At 36.1% G+C, this 16044-nt stretch overlaps 1 protein-coding gene across 2 annotated transcripts; it reads left to right on the forward strand.

Moving 5' to 3' along the window:
* Positions 1–70: 70 nt before the first annotated feature.
* On the forward strand, positions 71–15954 carry mfge8a (milk fat globule EGF and factor V/VIII domain containing a). 2 transcript variants are annotated; one of them, XR_009271933.1, is made up of 11 exons: positions 71–210; positions 1556–1681; positions 5713–5844; positions 10333–10446; positions 10683–10864; positions 11377–11532; positions 12739–12883; positions 12995–13197; positions 13380–13535; positions 14264–14478; positions 15822–15954. XR_009271933.1 is itself a non-coding variant. In XM_058781052.1 (10 exons), exons 1-10 carry the CDS (start codon positions 132–134, stop codon positions 14405–14407), a joined length of 1437 nt encoding a protein of 478 aa, XP_058637035.1. In that variant the 5' UTR covers positions 71–131; the 3' UTR covers positions 14408–15711. The 2 variants fall into 2 exon arrangements, 1 of the variants encoding a protein (XP_058637035.1); XM_058781052.1 differs by lacking the exon at positions 15822–15954 and having other exon boundaries at positions 14264–15711.
* The last annotated feature ends 90 nt before the right edge of the window (positions 15955–16044 follow it).

A 16044-nucleotide genomic window follows, 5' to 3' on the forward strand; every position in this document is an offset into this window, starting at 1 on the left:
CTATCAATAGTATCGTGCACGTGAACAGTGCGCGCGCCCTGTGCTGCTCCACGTTTGAGGATGACGTCAGGCGACCCAGCTGTAAGAGCCGCTCCGGGACTGAAGAAACAAACAGACAGTAGAGTACCAATATGAAGACCAGGGGGCTCACTCGATCCTGTAGAGTAGTTTTTGTCAGTTTAGTCATTTGCAGCATTTGTACTGTGAATGGTGAGTAACGTCTTAAATTCGAACTGTTTTTTCCTAATGCTCTTTTTCCAGCTGAACCTTCCTGAAAGTATTGGGTGTCACTGCTTCACTGTAGTTAAAATAGTTTGAGCGATTTGCTTATTTTTTTATTTATTTTTTTACTTTTGACAATAGTGTGGTCATCTTTTTATCTGTTATATATAATACATAAAACATAAGGAAATGATACTGCAAGTATTACATTATTTAAATAGTGAATGTTTTAATTGTGGGAAGGAGTTTATTTGTGGTTAATGAACATTTCACAGATTTGTACTTCATGCAGTGTCTTTTTCCCTCTGTCTAGGTTTAGACCCTCTTTTGGCATTTGTATTGTTAAATTAACATACTGGTAGTAGTTTTTTTTTTTTTTAAGAACTTCTGTAAAAAAAAAACAGTTCTGTAGTATGATTTCTCTTTGTTTGTCTTGTTCATTGTATCTTATTTATTCTATCCAAGTAATTATATTATCCTGTTAAATGGAATGCATATGGATTTAATATAGGGTGGATCTCAATAAGTGTTAACCGTCCGAATGAGATGTCCAGTCCATTGTGAGGACAGAACAAATCCAACCCACGGCAGGGAGGTAGAAAGAGATTTGCAATCGACTGGATAGTATGATTCACAACTACAAAATTTTGGAAAGTAAATTTGTTTTATAGGAAAGTGCCTTTAATTTCTTGCTCAAGCATAGTCAAAGAACCCCGTCTTAACCTCTACATCTAATCTTAATGAGCTCAGAGGGTGAACATGGCACAAATCTCCCAGCTTTTCAGGAAGCACGTTGTGTAACGTTTCACTCATCTTAGAAACGTGTGCCTAAGAGCATTTTATCTTCTTGAGTTCTGTTCATGCCTTTTCTATCATGTTGGTCAGCCAGATTGAAGCGCAATAAATGCTGATGCTTCCCAAACAAAACATGAGCAGCATTTAATTAGGTGGATGTTTTATTATTTGGCATTTATCTGATTGCTTTGGATATATTTTGTGCTGCACTTATGCACATACTGGTAACACAATATAAGCTTTTTTTTCCTTGTCCACTTATCTAGAAATATAATAGAACCTTTCTTACCCTTGAAAAGTATACATCTGCTTTTGAGTTAACCATGTGCATTGGCTATGCTGCTCACATCTCTTATCTTTTGTACTCTCCTGATCCTGTTGAGAAGTGTGAAAAGCGTTTTTTCCCTTTTTACTCCTTTGTATCTCTCGAAGCTTAATATGCAGGACCACTCCGTCTGTTGCCGAATTATAAAATAAGATCTAATTCCAGTCTAATCTTTGTAATTCCATTCACTCCTGCTTATGTGTGTCTCTATAGGAGATTACTGCAAGGTGAACCTGTGTCATAATGGAGGGACGTGTGTGACTGGCATTGGAGAAGGTCCCTTCTTCTGCATCTGTGCTGAAGGATTTGCTGGAGATACGTGCAATGCCACTGAGAATGGTCAGAAATGTTGTTTGTCTGAATTTTCCTGGTTTAATGCTCATTTGAATTTCAGATTAGGTTTATATGGATCACCCTGTTCCCTGTGGAAAGCCTTACTGCTCAGAGGTTGCTCTTTCATAGCTTACTTAATGAGGTTCTCAGTTGTTTAATTTGATTATCAACTTTGTCTCTAGCATAGAAATTGGGAAATGCTTTAAATTTGTGATTTGTGTTCTGATTTTCGATGGCAGATTTTGGTGTCTTGGCAACAGTTTTAAACCTTGTTGAGATTTTTATTTTATTTTTCTGAAACAAGGAGACACATACAGAGTTCTGGTATGAAACTCTAGATGGTGCAGTCTGATAGGTCTAACCCAATCTGACCTAATGACATGATTATCACAAAGCACAGCTGATTGGTTCTCTCCTGTATCATTAGCCAATGAGCTCGCTGCTCAACATTCAAATATATGACTAGTGCTTGCTAGTGATGGAAAGTTCGGATCATATTACTGACTCGGACCTTTGAGTCTCTTTCAGCAAAATGAACGAATCTTTTTTTGAGTCATTTCGTTCATTTTAGCAAAATATAATTAAAATGTTATGTGCTACTTCCTTAACACATCTACTACGTATGCAAACGTTGATCACACTACAAACAATACAAAACTAATGCTATAAGAAACAGAAAAGATTAATTCATTGTTTACCTGGGTCTTTAGTCTATGAATAGCTCACCTCACCTCTTATCTGACAAGTTTTCGGGTTTGAGTCGTTCGTTCTTCACGTGACAGCTTCATAAAATTAACCAATGCAGTCTGAGCCGGAAAGAGAATTGATTAGTTCATCTCTTGAGTCTTTCGAGTCGTTCGTTCTTTTGTCATGTGACGTGACAACATTGGATAGATAAATGAATTAATTTACAACCTTCCTTACAAACAGGTGCATAGTTGTTGTTATTATTATTATTATTCACTCTTACAGTTACGTGATGCGTTTCTGATCTCAAATTGTAGCTTTTCATTTATTGCAGAATTTTTTCATTATTGTGAATTTCTGTCATGATGGTTCTTTCCCATAACACTGAATGTGGTAACAAATGTAATAAACTAAAGAGTTGATTATTATTATTATTATTATTATTATTAATAAGTCTTTTTCCCTCAGACTGCATAGGTTTAGCTTATGAGGCTGTCACGTGATGAACGAACGACTCGGAAAAACCCGAAGACTCGAAACAGGTGAACTAATTCAGTGTAGAACCTATAGGATGTTGCGCATGCGCGACTAAACGAATCATACCCCGAGATGACTCGTTCTTCCCGAGTCACATTAAAGATTCGTTCAAAATGAACAAATCGTTCAAGAACAACCCATCACTAGTGCTTGCTGTAGCAGTTTGTAGCGTGGTTCAGAACCCTCCACCTTCCCCAGCTCCACCTGTATAGATCTGCTACGAGGTGATTCATGTATGCTATATATGGAGGTTATTTCATGTATGTTGTATTTGCAGCAGCAGTATTTCTTACATGCTCACAGCAGCATGTTGTGGATGTATTTCAGCAGCAGCATAGCAGATCTATTCGTGCCAAGACCAAATACATTAACATTGTCATGCACATTACCATGCCAATCCCTTTGAGAGTTGTCATGACAGAAATCATATTACTCCTTTCTTTAGAAGAAAAATATGAGATATGGGAATCTCATTGCTGTCTAGGAAGACCAATTCAAATTCTCAAGTAGGCTGACTTCCAGAATCAAATCAATGAGGGTGCTTCTGAAATTAGTGAGGGTGTTCTAGCCTTTATGCACATCTATTATGATATCACCATGTCTCATAATTATGAGAGTGAATCCTGTATATACAGTCATGGCCAAAAGTATTGGAACCCTTGGTAAATATGATCAAAGAAGGCTGTGAAAATTAATCTGCATTGTTAATCCTTTTAATCTTTTATTTAAAAAAATCACAAAAGTCTAACCTTTCATTGGATAATAAGAATTTAAAATGGGGGGAAATATCATTATGAAATAAATGTTTTTCTCTAATACACATTGGCCACAATTAACGGCACCCTTTTATTCAATACTTTTTGAAACCTCCATTTGCCAGTTTAACAGCTCTAAATTTTCTCCTATAATGCCTGATGAGGTTAGAGAACACCTGACAAGAGATCAGAGACCATTCCTTCATCCAGAATCACTCCAGACCCTTTAGATTCCCAGCTCCATGTTGGTGCTTCTTCTCTTCAGTTCACCACTCATTTTCTATAGGGTTCAGGTCAGAGGACTGGAATGGTCAGCAGAAGCTTGGTTTTGTGCTCAGTGACCCATTTTTGTGATGATTTTGAGGTTTGTGTTTGGATTATTGTACGGTTGGAAGATCCAAACATGGCCCATTATAAGATTTCTAACAGAGTCAGTCACTTTTAGATTTTTTTATCTGTTGGTATTTGATAGAATCCATGATGCCATGTGTCTAAACAAGATGTCCAGGACCTCCAGCAGAAATATAGTCCCACAACATCAAAAATATAGCAGTATATTTCATTGTACACATGGGGTACTTTTTATCCCTGTGTTCACCAAACCCATCTTGAGTGTTTGCTGCTAAAAAGCTAAATTTTTTGTTTCATCTGACCATAGAAGCCAGTCCCATTTGAAGTTCCAGTCGTGTCTGATAACTGAATATGCTGGAGTTTGTTTTTGGATGAGCTAGAATTTTTCTTGAAGCCCTCTCGAACAACATGTGGGTGATGTAGGGGCTGTTTTTTTTTTTTAAAGGTTTTCTAACCCCCGAGACTCAACTATTTTCTGCAATTCTCCAGCTGTGGTCCTTGGAGAGTCTTTAGCCACTCAAACTCTCCTTCTCACCGTGCATTAGGACGATATAGACACACGTCCTCTTCCAGGCAGTTTCGTAACATTTTATGTTGATTGGAAATTCTTAATTATTGCCCTGATGGTGGAAATGGGAATTTTCACTGCTCTAGCTCTTTTCTTAAAGCCACTTCACTAATTTTTGAAGCTCAGTTATCTTTTGCTGCACATCATTAATATATTCTTTGGTTTAACTCATTGTGATGGATAAATAAGGGAATTTGGCCTTTGTTTTCCCTCCTATTTATGTTTCTGTGAAACAGGAAGCCATGGCTGGATAATGTCATGTTCATAATCACGCTGATGTGCTCAAAATTGTAAATATGAATGGGAATATACTTCAGAGATATTTTACTTATAAGAATTTCTAGGGGTACCAATAATTGTGTCCAACGTGTATTTAAGAAAAACATTAATTTCATAATGAGATTTTCCCCTATTTTCAATTGTTTTAGTTCAATGAAAGGTTAGATATTTGTGATTTTAATTTAATTTTTTAATAAAAGATCAAAAGGATTAATAATGCAGGTTTATTTTTAGAGCCTTCTTTGATCATATTTACCAATACTTTTGGCCATGACTTTATGTAAATGTCATTCCTGGAATTTTGCAGTGTGTATGTGGCCATTGGTCCTCTTAGCAGCATGAAGAACAAAACTTTAATTCAAATTCTGAATGGTTTGTAGTTATATAGTCTATAAAGTTTGCAAAGAGTGCTCCCTTTATAAAAAGCTCACACTCATCTTATTTCACTGTGATCTCACAAAGAGTTCCATTTATAATTAATGAAGCTCTCTCCACTTATTTACATAAGGTTAACACTTTGTTATAATGAGATGATTTGTGAGCGTGCATAACTCGGCACTGAACGAAAACTGTCATTTTGAGCAGGATTCTACTTTTAAAAAAAGTCAACAGATATGTCTGTGATTAGCTACATTACTCATCACTGCAAAAACATGTTGTAAATAGAAACCTTTGAAGCAAACACATATACTCACTGTTTTGCCAATATGAGGGTGATCTTGCTTTTGTTTGACGCTGCTTAGCACTCTCTAGCACCTATGGAACCAATCTTGATCTCGAGGGATTTCATTATTTTTTTTCCTATGGGTTTGTCCATTTGTGATATTCACATCAGAAATTTTAACTGTTTTTCACTGCAGGTCCTTGTAATCCAAACCCATGTAAAAACGATGGCACGTGCGAGGTGATCTCTAACTCCAGAAGAGGAGACGTTTTTAATGAGTATGTGTGCAAATGCCAACCTGGGTTTGAAGGTGCACACTGCCATATCAGTAAGTTTTGTACCTCTTATTTCAGATTTACATCAGATCTGTTGCACTAATTAAAACTACATGATGGCCAGCCGAAGAGTTTAGAGGGACATTTGTATAAAAAAGAAAACTTCAATTTGAACAAAACTGAACAAACACGCATTGTGCCTTATTCATAAAAAGTAGAAGAACAAATTTCTGTGTAAATAACACAATAATACCAGTTCTTTGTCCCATTTTATTAAAACCAGCAACTTGCACACAAAATGATTGAGACTCATTTGTGCCCAGTTATTAAATACGTGGAGTTCCTATGATGCATTTGGTGGTTAATTCATGTTAAAACTTCATTCTCCTATATGACGAATCTTCTTGTGGCTGCAGGCCCACAGAAGAGAGACTAAATTTCAGGTACTGCGTGCCGTGTCATTTGTTCCACTTTGTTTCATCGATCTCATGCTTACAAATATACTGGATATACAATGGCACTGGTGTAAACACCAGACACACCCAGGATGTTGAGCAGTCAGTGGTGGTTAAAGAGAGCTGTAACTATAGTGAGTTTTAAATAGGCTTTGTTAAAATTTTCCAGTCCACACAAGTTCCTTTCCATGTATGATTTAACTCTCTGCTGCCTGAGGTCCTCTATAGTAGACACATTTATTAAAGCCATTTTAACCGTACAGATTATTACAAAGGATCCATACTCGTAATTCTATATAAATAGGTGTGTTCATTCCGTGTCGGAATTATGTAATTACAAGATTCTGACTTGCATTAAAACCGACCATTGCAACATCATGTGGAAATGTTCAAAAATAGCAGCGGCATTAACAGTAAAATGTAGTTAAGTAGTGATTTCGTAATATTTCTGTTTAGAATTGCTATAATTGACTCTTGTTAATATTTGAATGGAAGATTTTTTTCTGAAACTAAACTAAAGACATACAATACAATTTAATGTAGCTAGCACGGAGTTAAATGACGCTAAACCCACTATAAGTTTATTAATAAGGTATTTGCATAACGACTGTTACTTGTTGTCACAGTAGTTTACAGTGTTGCCATAGAAATGCATAATTCATAGTCCGAGAATTCGAGGACAGCTCTGAGTAGAATGTCCGGGGTGTCATAGTAATTATGGTAATTATGACATGGCGTGAACACAGCAACTGCCCTCTTTATATGGCATTGTGGTTTTTATTTATGACAAATTCAATACGGCTGATGAAAGCCCACACACCTCTGAACTCCTCTAATACTGAATTGCAGTGGACCAATGCACAATACATATTTTTGTAAAACTAAAAAGGATATTAGGAATATTTATAATCTTGTTTTGAAGGAAAAAGAAACATTAAGAAAAAAATAACTTTGGTATTTAATAATTCATGCATCAAAGGAGCTATAATCCAAAAGTGCCTTCAAATGCAGCCAGGAACATTCCTGACAGACAGCAATTAGGCAAGACTTAATCAAGCCAAAGAGGTTTTATACTTAAGAAGAACAGTACGGACCAGCCTTTGGGGATTATGGAGGTTCTAAAATATTTCCATCTAATATCCTTTTATTATTATTATTTGGCTGACTGTGAAGTTGCTTTCTAATTAAGTCCCTTTTCTTAAGTCTTTTAGTATTCGGTTCAGAATAGATGATGCTTCAGTATTATAAAATTTAATAACTCACAATAAAGTAGAGTCCTCAAGACACCTTCTTCAGCAGCACATCTGACCTAGATTGATTGAATCTATGTGTATCCAGACATTGAGCAGAATGATGTTTTTTGTGTTCTTCAATCCTCTTAACAGTTTAGGAGCAAAACAACTTCTGTTGTTGGGGCATGAATTTGGTGTTTTCTTTTCTATTACAGCTGAACAAAAGAATAAGAAACACATTGTTTCTGCATGTATCAGCTAGGCTGTTTGTTTTGTAATACTTTTCCCAGCCCAAACAAGGTAAAATGCAGCCTACTAAATAATACAGTGCCTATAAAAAGTGTTCATACCCCTTAATTTTTTTTCACATTTTATGTTGCTGCCTTATCTTAAACTGCTTTAAATTACTTTTTTTCCACATCAATCTACACTCCATACACAGGTTTTTAGCATCTTTGCTAATTTATTAAAAATAAAAAACTTAAATGATTCCATTGCATAAGTAATCATACCCTTATCTGGGACAGTTGAAATTTAGCTCAGGAGCATTCATATTGCTTGTAGATGTTACTACACTTCGAGTGAAGATAACCTGTGGCAAATACAATTGAATGGGTATGATTTGGAAAGGCACACACATCTTAATAAAAGGTTTAACAGCTGAAAATGCATATCAGAGCAAAAACCAAGCCCCGAGATAAAAAAAAAAAAAACTGCCTGTAGAGCTCAGAAACAGGTTTGCGTCAAGCCATACATCTGGGGAAGAGTTCAGAAAAACATTCTGCTGCATTGAAGGTTCACAGAAGTTTGAAACAACCAGGACTCTTGCTAGAGCTGGCCTCCTGGCCAAACTGAGCAATTGATGGAGAAGGGCTTTGGTTAGAGTGGTGACCAAGAACCTGATGGTCACTCTAGTTGAGCTCCATGATCATGTGAAGATAGGAGAAACCTACAGAAGGACAAATATCACTGCAACACTCCACCAATCTGGGCTTTATGGCGGTGTGGCCAAACTCAATCCTCTCAGTGAAGACACATAAAAACACACATGGAATTTGCAAAAAAGCACCTAAAGGACTCTCAGACTGTGAAAAATAAGACTATCTGGTCTGATGAACCTCAATTCCAAGCATCATGTTCGAAGGAAACCAGCTCTGCTCATCACCTGCAGAGTACCATCCCAAAAGTAAAGTGTGCTGGAAGCAGCCTCATGCTGTGGGGCTGTTTTTCAGCAGCAGGGACTGAGGGACTCATCAGAGTAGAAGAAAAGCTCAATGCACCAAAATATTGAGATAGCCTTAATGAAAACCCAGTCCAGAGCATTCAGAACCTCTGACGGGCAGAAGGTTCACCTTCTAACAGGACAATGAACCTAAGCACACAGCAAGACTGGCTTATAGACAACTCTGTGAATGTCCTTGAGTGGCCCAGCCACAGCCTGAGCTCGAAACCAATCAAATATTTCTGGAGACACCTGAAAATATGCGTCTGCCCCCATCCAACCTGACAGAGCTTGAGAGGTGAGGAGAAAAATGGCAGATAATTGCCAAATTCTGATGTGCAAAGCTTGTCGTATCATACCCAAAAAGACTTGAGGTTGTAAAGGTGCTTCAGCTAAGTACTGTGTTAAGGGTATGAATACTTATTTCAGTTTTTTTTTTTTTTTTTTTTTTTAATACATTTACGAAGTTGTGACAATTGTTTTTGCTTTGTCATTATGGTGTATGGAGTGTAGATTGATGTGGGGAAAAAAGTAATTCAAAGCAGTTTAACATAAGACTGCAACATAACAAAACGTGAAAGAAATGGAAGGGGTATGAATACTTTTATAGGCACTGTATATACTATGTTCAAATGTTTGAGATTTTTTTAAGTCTCCTGATTACCAAGGCTAAGTTTATTGGCATTAATCAAAAGTACTGTAAAAGCAGTAATATTGTGCAATACTATTGCAAATTTTTTTTAATATGATATTTTATATCATGTAATTTATTCCTGTGATAATAAAGCTGAATTTTCAGCAGCCATTACTCCAGGTTTCAGTGTCACATGATCTTTCAGAAACCATTCTAATATGCTGATTTGCTGCTCAAGGAACATTTCTTACTATTATGTTGAAAACAGTTGTGCTGCTTAATATTTTTGTGGAAACTGTGATACTGTACTTTTTTCCCAATTTTTTGATGAATAGAAAGTTCAAAAGAACAGCAATTATTTGAAATATACATATTGCGTCATATTATGTATATCTTTAATGTCACTTTTAATAAATTTAATTCATTATTGCTGAATAAATGTATTCATTTATTCAATAAACACACCAATAAAATGACTAACCCCCAATCTTTGAGTGGTCATGTAAAAAGTGAAAAATAATATTCCTCTTACAATTATATGATTAATACCATATATTTCTGAGCGAAGAAGTTTGCCCCCTAGTGAAGTTCTATAATAATTGCAAAAAAGCCCGTTTTAATTATTTTTATTAAAAATTTACTTTATTATGTTAAGAAAATTGTAAAAACAAACATCCTGTAAAGTGTTTAATTTCAGTAAACATGCTGTAGTTGCAGTTTGCAGCAGTTTACTGGAAATACAGACCATCCCATCCCACCCTGTGCTCCACACAGAACTCTTTGTCCCCTTTGAGGAAAATTAGAGATCCTGCAGCCACCTGTGTGAGTGCACAGGCTGAGCATTGTGCCACCCCACACCTCAGTCGCCACACTTATAATTATACATACATCAGCTGCAGTTACATGACATCTCCCTTCCTCTGCAGAGAAAAGTCCCATTACAACATTTCCAAATTACTGTATATACTTACTGTATTATCTTTGGTGTTCTTACACAGATGTGAATGACTGTGCTAACCAGCCTTGTAAGAATGGAGGCCTGTGTCGTGATCTGGATGGGGACTACACCTGCCACTGCCCTTCTCCATACGTTGGGAAGCAATGCCAGCTACGTGAGTTTTTATATACAGCTAATGATTTCCTGGTGGCTGTGTTTAATTTCAGTTTTGAATGACATAACATACATTTTAGGATACCTTATTGTTGACCCTGAGTTCTGAGTGTTTTATTACAAATCCAGAGTATCTGAGGTACAGCTGCTTAATGACTATAGCAGTAAGCCAGAAAAGACAATATAATGTAGACTTAATGCCCTATTAAATGTTGCTCACACTATATTATGGTGCAGGTTGTACATCTCTGTTGGGGATGGAGGAAGGTGGAATTGTAGAGTCCCAGATCTCGGCTTCCTCTGTACACTCTGGCATTCTAGGGCTGCAGCACTGGGGACCAGAGCTTGCACGCCTCAACAATCAGGGCCTTGTTAATGCCTGGAGCTCCGCACCCCAAGACAAGAACCCCTGGATTGAGGTTTGCCAATCACCCCATTTACTGAAACCACTTTTTTATTATTATTTTTATTTCTTGCACAAAATGGACCTCTTTACTATAAGAAAATTGTGACAATTGGAACTTTGATAATGGCAAAAACGCACAGATCTGAAAGAGAAACTAATAGAATTGATGATGAACGTTTTATTAAAAATTTTACTTTTACTTTAAATTTTAAAACCAGGTTGATATTTGATAAAGGATAATACAAAAACAAACAAAATATATAATTCTCTATAGAGGCTGCAGTGTTGCATCTATATTCACTAAATTCATATCCATTCTAGTGCCACATACTTTAAACGTAAGTAAAAACAATTTCTCATAACATACAAGAAACTGTTGACTGCAAACATTTAAAAATGTTTAAAACATCCATGTTGGTGGTGTGGATGTTTTTTTTAAAGGCCATTTCTGGTGCACAATACCAGAATGTTCATGCACAACATAAAAGATGTTCACACTTCCTGTCCACGATTTTCTCGTTTTAGGTTAACATGCAGAAGAAGATGCGCCTCACTGGAATCATAACACAAGGAGCCAGCCGCATGGGGACAGCTGAGTTTGTTAAGGCTTTCAAGGTTGCATCCAGCTTTGATGGAAAATCATACACCGTGTACAGAGCAGATGGCCAGAGAAGAGACAAAGTAAGAAACATTATAAATCTTGTCTTCCTTTTGTATTAAAGGGATAGTTTACCCAAAACTGAAAATTCTTTCACCCTCATGACGTTCCAAACCCGCAAGTCCTTCGGAACACAAATTAAGATATTTTTGATGAAATCTGAGAGCTTTCTGACCCTGCATGGACAGCAACACAACTGACATGTTCAAGGCCCAGAAAGGTAGTAAGGATATTGTTAAAATAGTCCATGTGACACCAGTGGTTCAACCTTAATGTTATGACGGTACAAGAATACTTTTTGGTGCTACTCTCATGAACATGCATCAAAGACTGACACGGAAGAGAAGAAATTGTTGAATAAAGTCATTATTTTTTTCTTTGCACACAAAAAGTATTCTCGTAGCTTCATAAAATTAAAGTTGAACCACTGATGTCACATGGACTATTTTAATGATATCCTTACTACCTTTCTGGGCCTTGAACATGTCAGTTGTGTAGCTGTCTATGCAGGGTCAGAAAGCTCTCAGATTTCATCAAAAAAAAAATATTGGTAACACTTTATTTTAAGGTGTCATAATACAGAGTAAATACCTAATTAAGTACTTAGTAGTAGCCGTTGTACTTACATGAAACAAAATGTACTTACCATGTAACTAAGTTATGGAACAGCCTGTACTTACAGTTTGTAATTATGTAGATGTAATAGGCAGCTACTGTTACACATATGTAACAGACCGAGTCTGTTACTAGTACACTTAAGTACAATCTTGATACACTTTATTTTAAGTAGCTTATGTCTGTGTACTTACATTTATAATTGCGTTGTATGAAGTGCGCAACACATATGTAACAATCTTTTGGTTACATAAGTAGCTGTGTAACAGACTCGGCCTGTTACATATGTGTAACAGTAGCTGCAATTACAAACTGTAATTACAGGCTGTTCCATAACTTAGTTACATGGTAAGTACATTTTATTTCATGCAAGTACAATGGCTACTACTAAGTACTTAACTAGGTAGTTACTCTGTATTATGGTCACCTTAAAATAAAGTGTTACCAAATCTTAATTTGTGCTCCAGAGACGAACAAAGGTCTTTTGGGTTTGGAACTAAATGAGAGTGAATAATTAATGACAGAATTTTCATTTTTGGATGAACTATCCCTTTAAAGTCTTCCTGATGTGCTAAAAGCTATTGTTTATCCTTATGACTCTTTATTTTTTTCAGGTGTTTGTGGGAAATACAGATAACGATGAAACTAAGACAAACATGTTTGAGCCTCCCATTGTGGCCCAGTATATTCGCATCATTCCTGTGGTGTGTCGTAAAGCGTGTACTCTCCGGATGGAACTTGTGGGCTGTGAACTTAATGGTAATTTCAGTTGAATTAACTGTAAATCATTATATTTATATTTATCTTTTTGTTTTTTTGTTTTTACTCATTCTTAGCTATTTAGCACTCTCATTTTCCCTAACATGACAGTGCACTCCAGCACAATTGGTTGCACCGATCCGCTGGGCATGAAATCCCGTCTCATCTCTGATGTGCAGCTTACAGCATCTAGCAGCTTCCGCACCTGGGGTATAGATGCCTTTACATGGTATCCCTTCTACGCTCGCCTGGACAAACAAGGCAAGACTAACGCTTGGGCAGCAGCAAACAACAACCGCTCAGAGTGGCTCCAGGTGAGGCGTGTGATGCTATAAAACTATAATAAAATGACATGCATAGATCTATCTAAAGACAATAACACTCGAACTTAGTCATTTTCACTAAGCTATTTTTTAGCTTTGCTATCAATTATTTTGTTAATTGTGGACTGCATGTTTGTCTCTTATGTTTTAATGTGTTTTCTCTCATGTCACAGCTGGATTTGGAGAAACCTAAAAGAATCACAGGCATCATTACTCAGGGAGCAAAAGACTTTGGAGTTGTGCAGTTTGTTTCAGCCTTTAAGATTGCATATAGTGATGACGGACAATCTTGGAGCATCGTGAAGGATCAAATAACGAGAACAGATAAGGTTACAGCAATGACAACATCTTTATTTTAAGTACTGTTCAAAAGCTTGGGGTCAGTAAGGAAGAGATTGTAAGAATGATTGTTTTAATGTTTTTAAGTATCTAATGCTTGACAAGGCTGATCAAAAATAGAAACAGTAAAATTATTGATGTATTTGATTGCAATTGAAAATAACTTTTATATTTCAGTATATTTTAAAGTATAATTTATTCCTGGGATCGCAAAGCTGAATTCTCAGCAGCATTCAGTATCATGTAATCCTTCAGAAATCATTCCAATATGCTGATTTGGTGCTGGTAATTATCAGTTTGAAAACAGTTTTCAAAACTTGTGCTGCTTAATAGTTTTGTTTAAACTGTGATACTTTTTTTTTTTTAAGGATTATTTGCTGAAAAGAAGGTTCAAAAGGACAGTATTTATTTGAAATATATATTTTTGTAACAATGGGCAAGGATCAACTTAAAGTATACTTGCTGAATAAAATTATTCATTTTGTTTTGGGTGTTGGGTGCAACATCACATGGTTTTGTTTACTGGGTACAGTAAATCTCTCTTTATGAACTGCAAGCTCTACACATTAGGATCTGGATACTCAAGAGGAAATTAAAAAATGATCAAGCTACTAACTCAGCTTTAGTTATGTATATATAACAAAGGCCTCAAAGCACATAGGTCTTACATTCAGTTATAGTCATTTCATCTGACTAATTGAAATGTTTTTTCCTGCAGATTTTCCAAGGCAACATAGACAACAACACACACAAGAAGAATTTGTTTGAGCCTCCGTTCTTTGCTCGATTTGTGCGTTTTCTGCCCTGGGAGTGGCATGAACGGATAACTGTACGCATGGAGCTGCTGGGCTGTGATGATTAGCGGATGTGCTGAAGGCTGCACACTGCCCCTCTCTGCTCTGGTTTCACCTGAAGTGTTTCTGCTGGTTGTAGGTGATGCTTCGTTTCGGTATACATTAGCTTCATCTGTATTGCTTTGTATTTTATTGTATCAATGTCACTATTTTTATGTTGTTGAGCTCACCCAAAAAGATACTTTGAAGAATGATGGTAACCAAACAGTTGAGATTAGCCATTGACTTTCATAGTATTTGTTTCCGTACTATGGAAGTCAATGGCTACCATCAACAGTTGGGTTAGCAACATTCTTCTAAATATCTTCTTTTGCGTTCAACAGCTGAAAGAAACTAATACAGATTTGGAACAACTTAAGAATTTCATTCCTGGGTGTCAGAGTGTCAGAGAATATTACAAAATCAGAAGAACCGTTAACATGTATGGAAAAATTAGATTGAATCTAATTTTTACTAAAAATGAAAGTCTCATAACCGCCGACCATTCTTGTATTTAAAAATGCATGGTCTAATTGACAATGAAATACACAAACTCTTTTACTGCTATTCCTCATCTTTGGTGACCAGGATGAGTAAAACCTATCCTTGATTCAACCTTTCTGCCTTCTAGCACATGTACAGCACTGATCTGTAATGGAAAAGGTCACATTTTCTTTTCCTTTTTTGAGGGTAAGCACACAAAAGCTGTCTACAATACTTTTTTTTTTTTTTTTTAGAAATAATCTTGATATATGGGTCTGTCAGAAACTGTGCTGTAAATTAGAAATGAATTGAAAACACCATTATCCTCCAGGGAAATTTCTTAGTTGTCACTGTAAAGGTTTAAAATAGGCATGGTAGAGCTGCTCAAATCAGTTGACCTATTTGCACTGCAGTTGCTCTACACTTTATACTACAGTTTATATATTTTATAACTCGATTTTATTTGTGTCAACCAAATTCGAATAGAATTGTACAATTGTGCAAATATTGAGTATTTTTATCTTTTGTAAAACACATCGTCTTTAACAGTATTAATAAACATGTTAAATATTTGTGTTTTTCCTTAATTCAATATGTGCTTTTTCAGAAATATAAAATGTGCATGAGACTAGGTGATTAGTCTTGTAATCTCCTAAAAACCTGAAAGAACTGGCTTCAGTAAATGTCATGATGAAATGAGCTTCCAATTTCCTTCTTTAGGTCAAAAGCATTGGATATACTGCCACATAAGTATCATGTCCCTGGGCTAGTAATAGATTTGTGTTTTATCTTAAAATATAAAATAATATTATATCAGCAAATATTTTGAGAAACGGTAGTATTATAAAAAGATTTTAAATACATTTAATATTTAGTTGATGCACATGAAATAAATCATTTGTAAATTTGAGTGTGTAGTGCTGTTTTCCAAAGGTAAATGATTTATTCTGCCATTTGTAGACAACACAAATCTACCAGAGAGGATGTCATGCTTCAGATCAACCAGAAGATGGCAGAAGGCTTTAGGCTTCATACTCTACAACAAGGTTCTCTAGGCGACATGGGAGAAACAGGTTAGGGCATCACAAACAGCCTAAAAGGGGTCCATTCAGTCACAGGGAAGTCCATTCCTTCCACTCCACCCAATTAGGCAAACATTATCATCTGTTTAAAAATACATTTC

The sequence above is a fragment of the Onychostoma macrolepis genome, chromosome 07 (genome assembly GCF_012432095.1).
Source record: "Onychostoma macrolepis isolate SWU-2019 chromosome 07, ASM1243209v1, whole genome shotgun sequence".
NCBI lineage: Eukaryota > Metazoa > Chordata > Actinopteri > Cypriniformes > Cyprinidae > Onychostoma > Onychostoma macrolepis.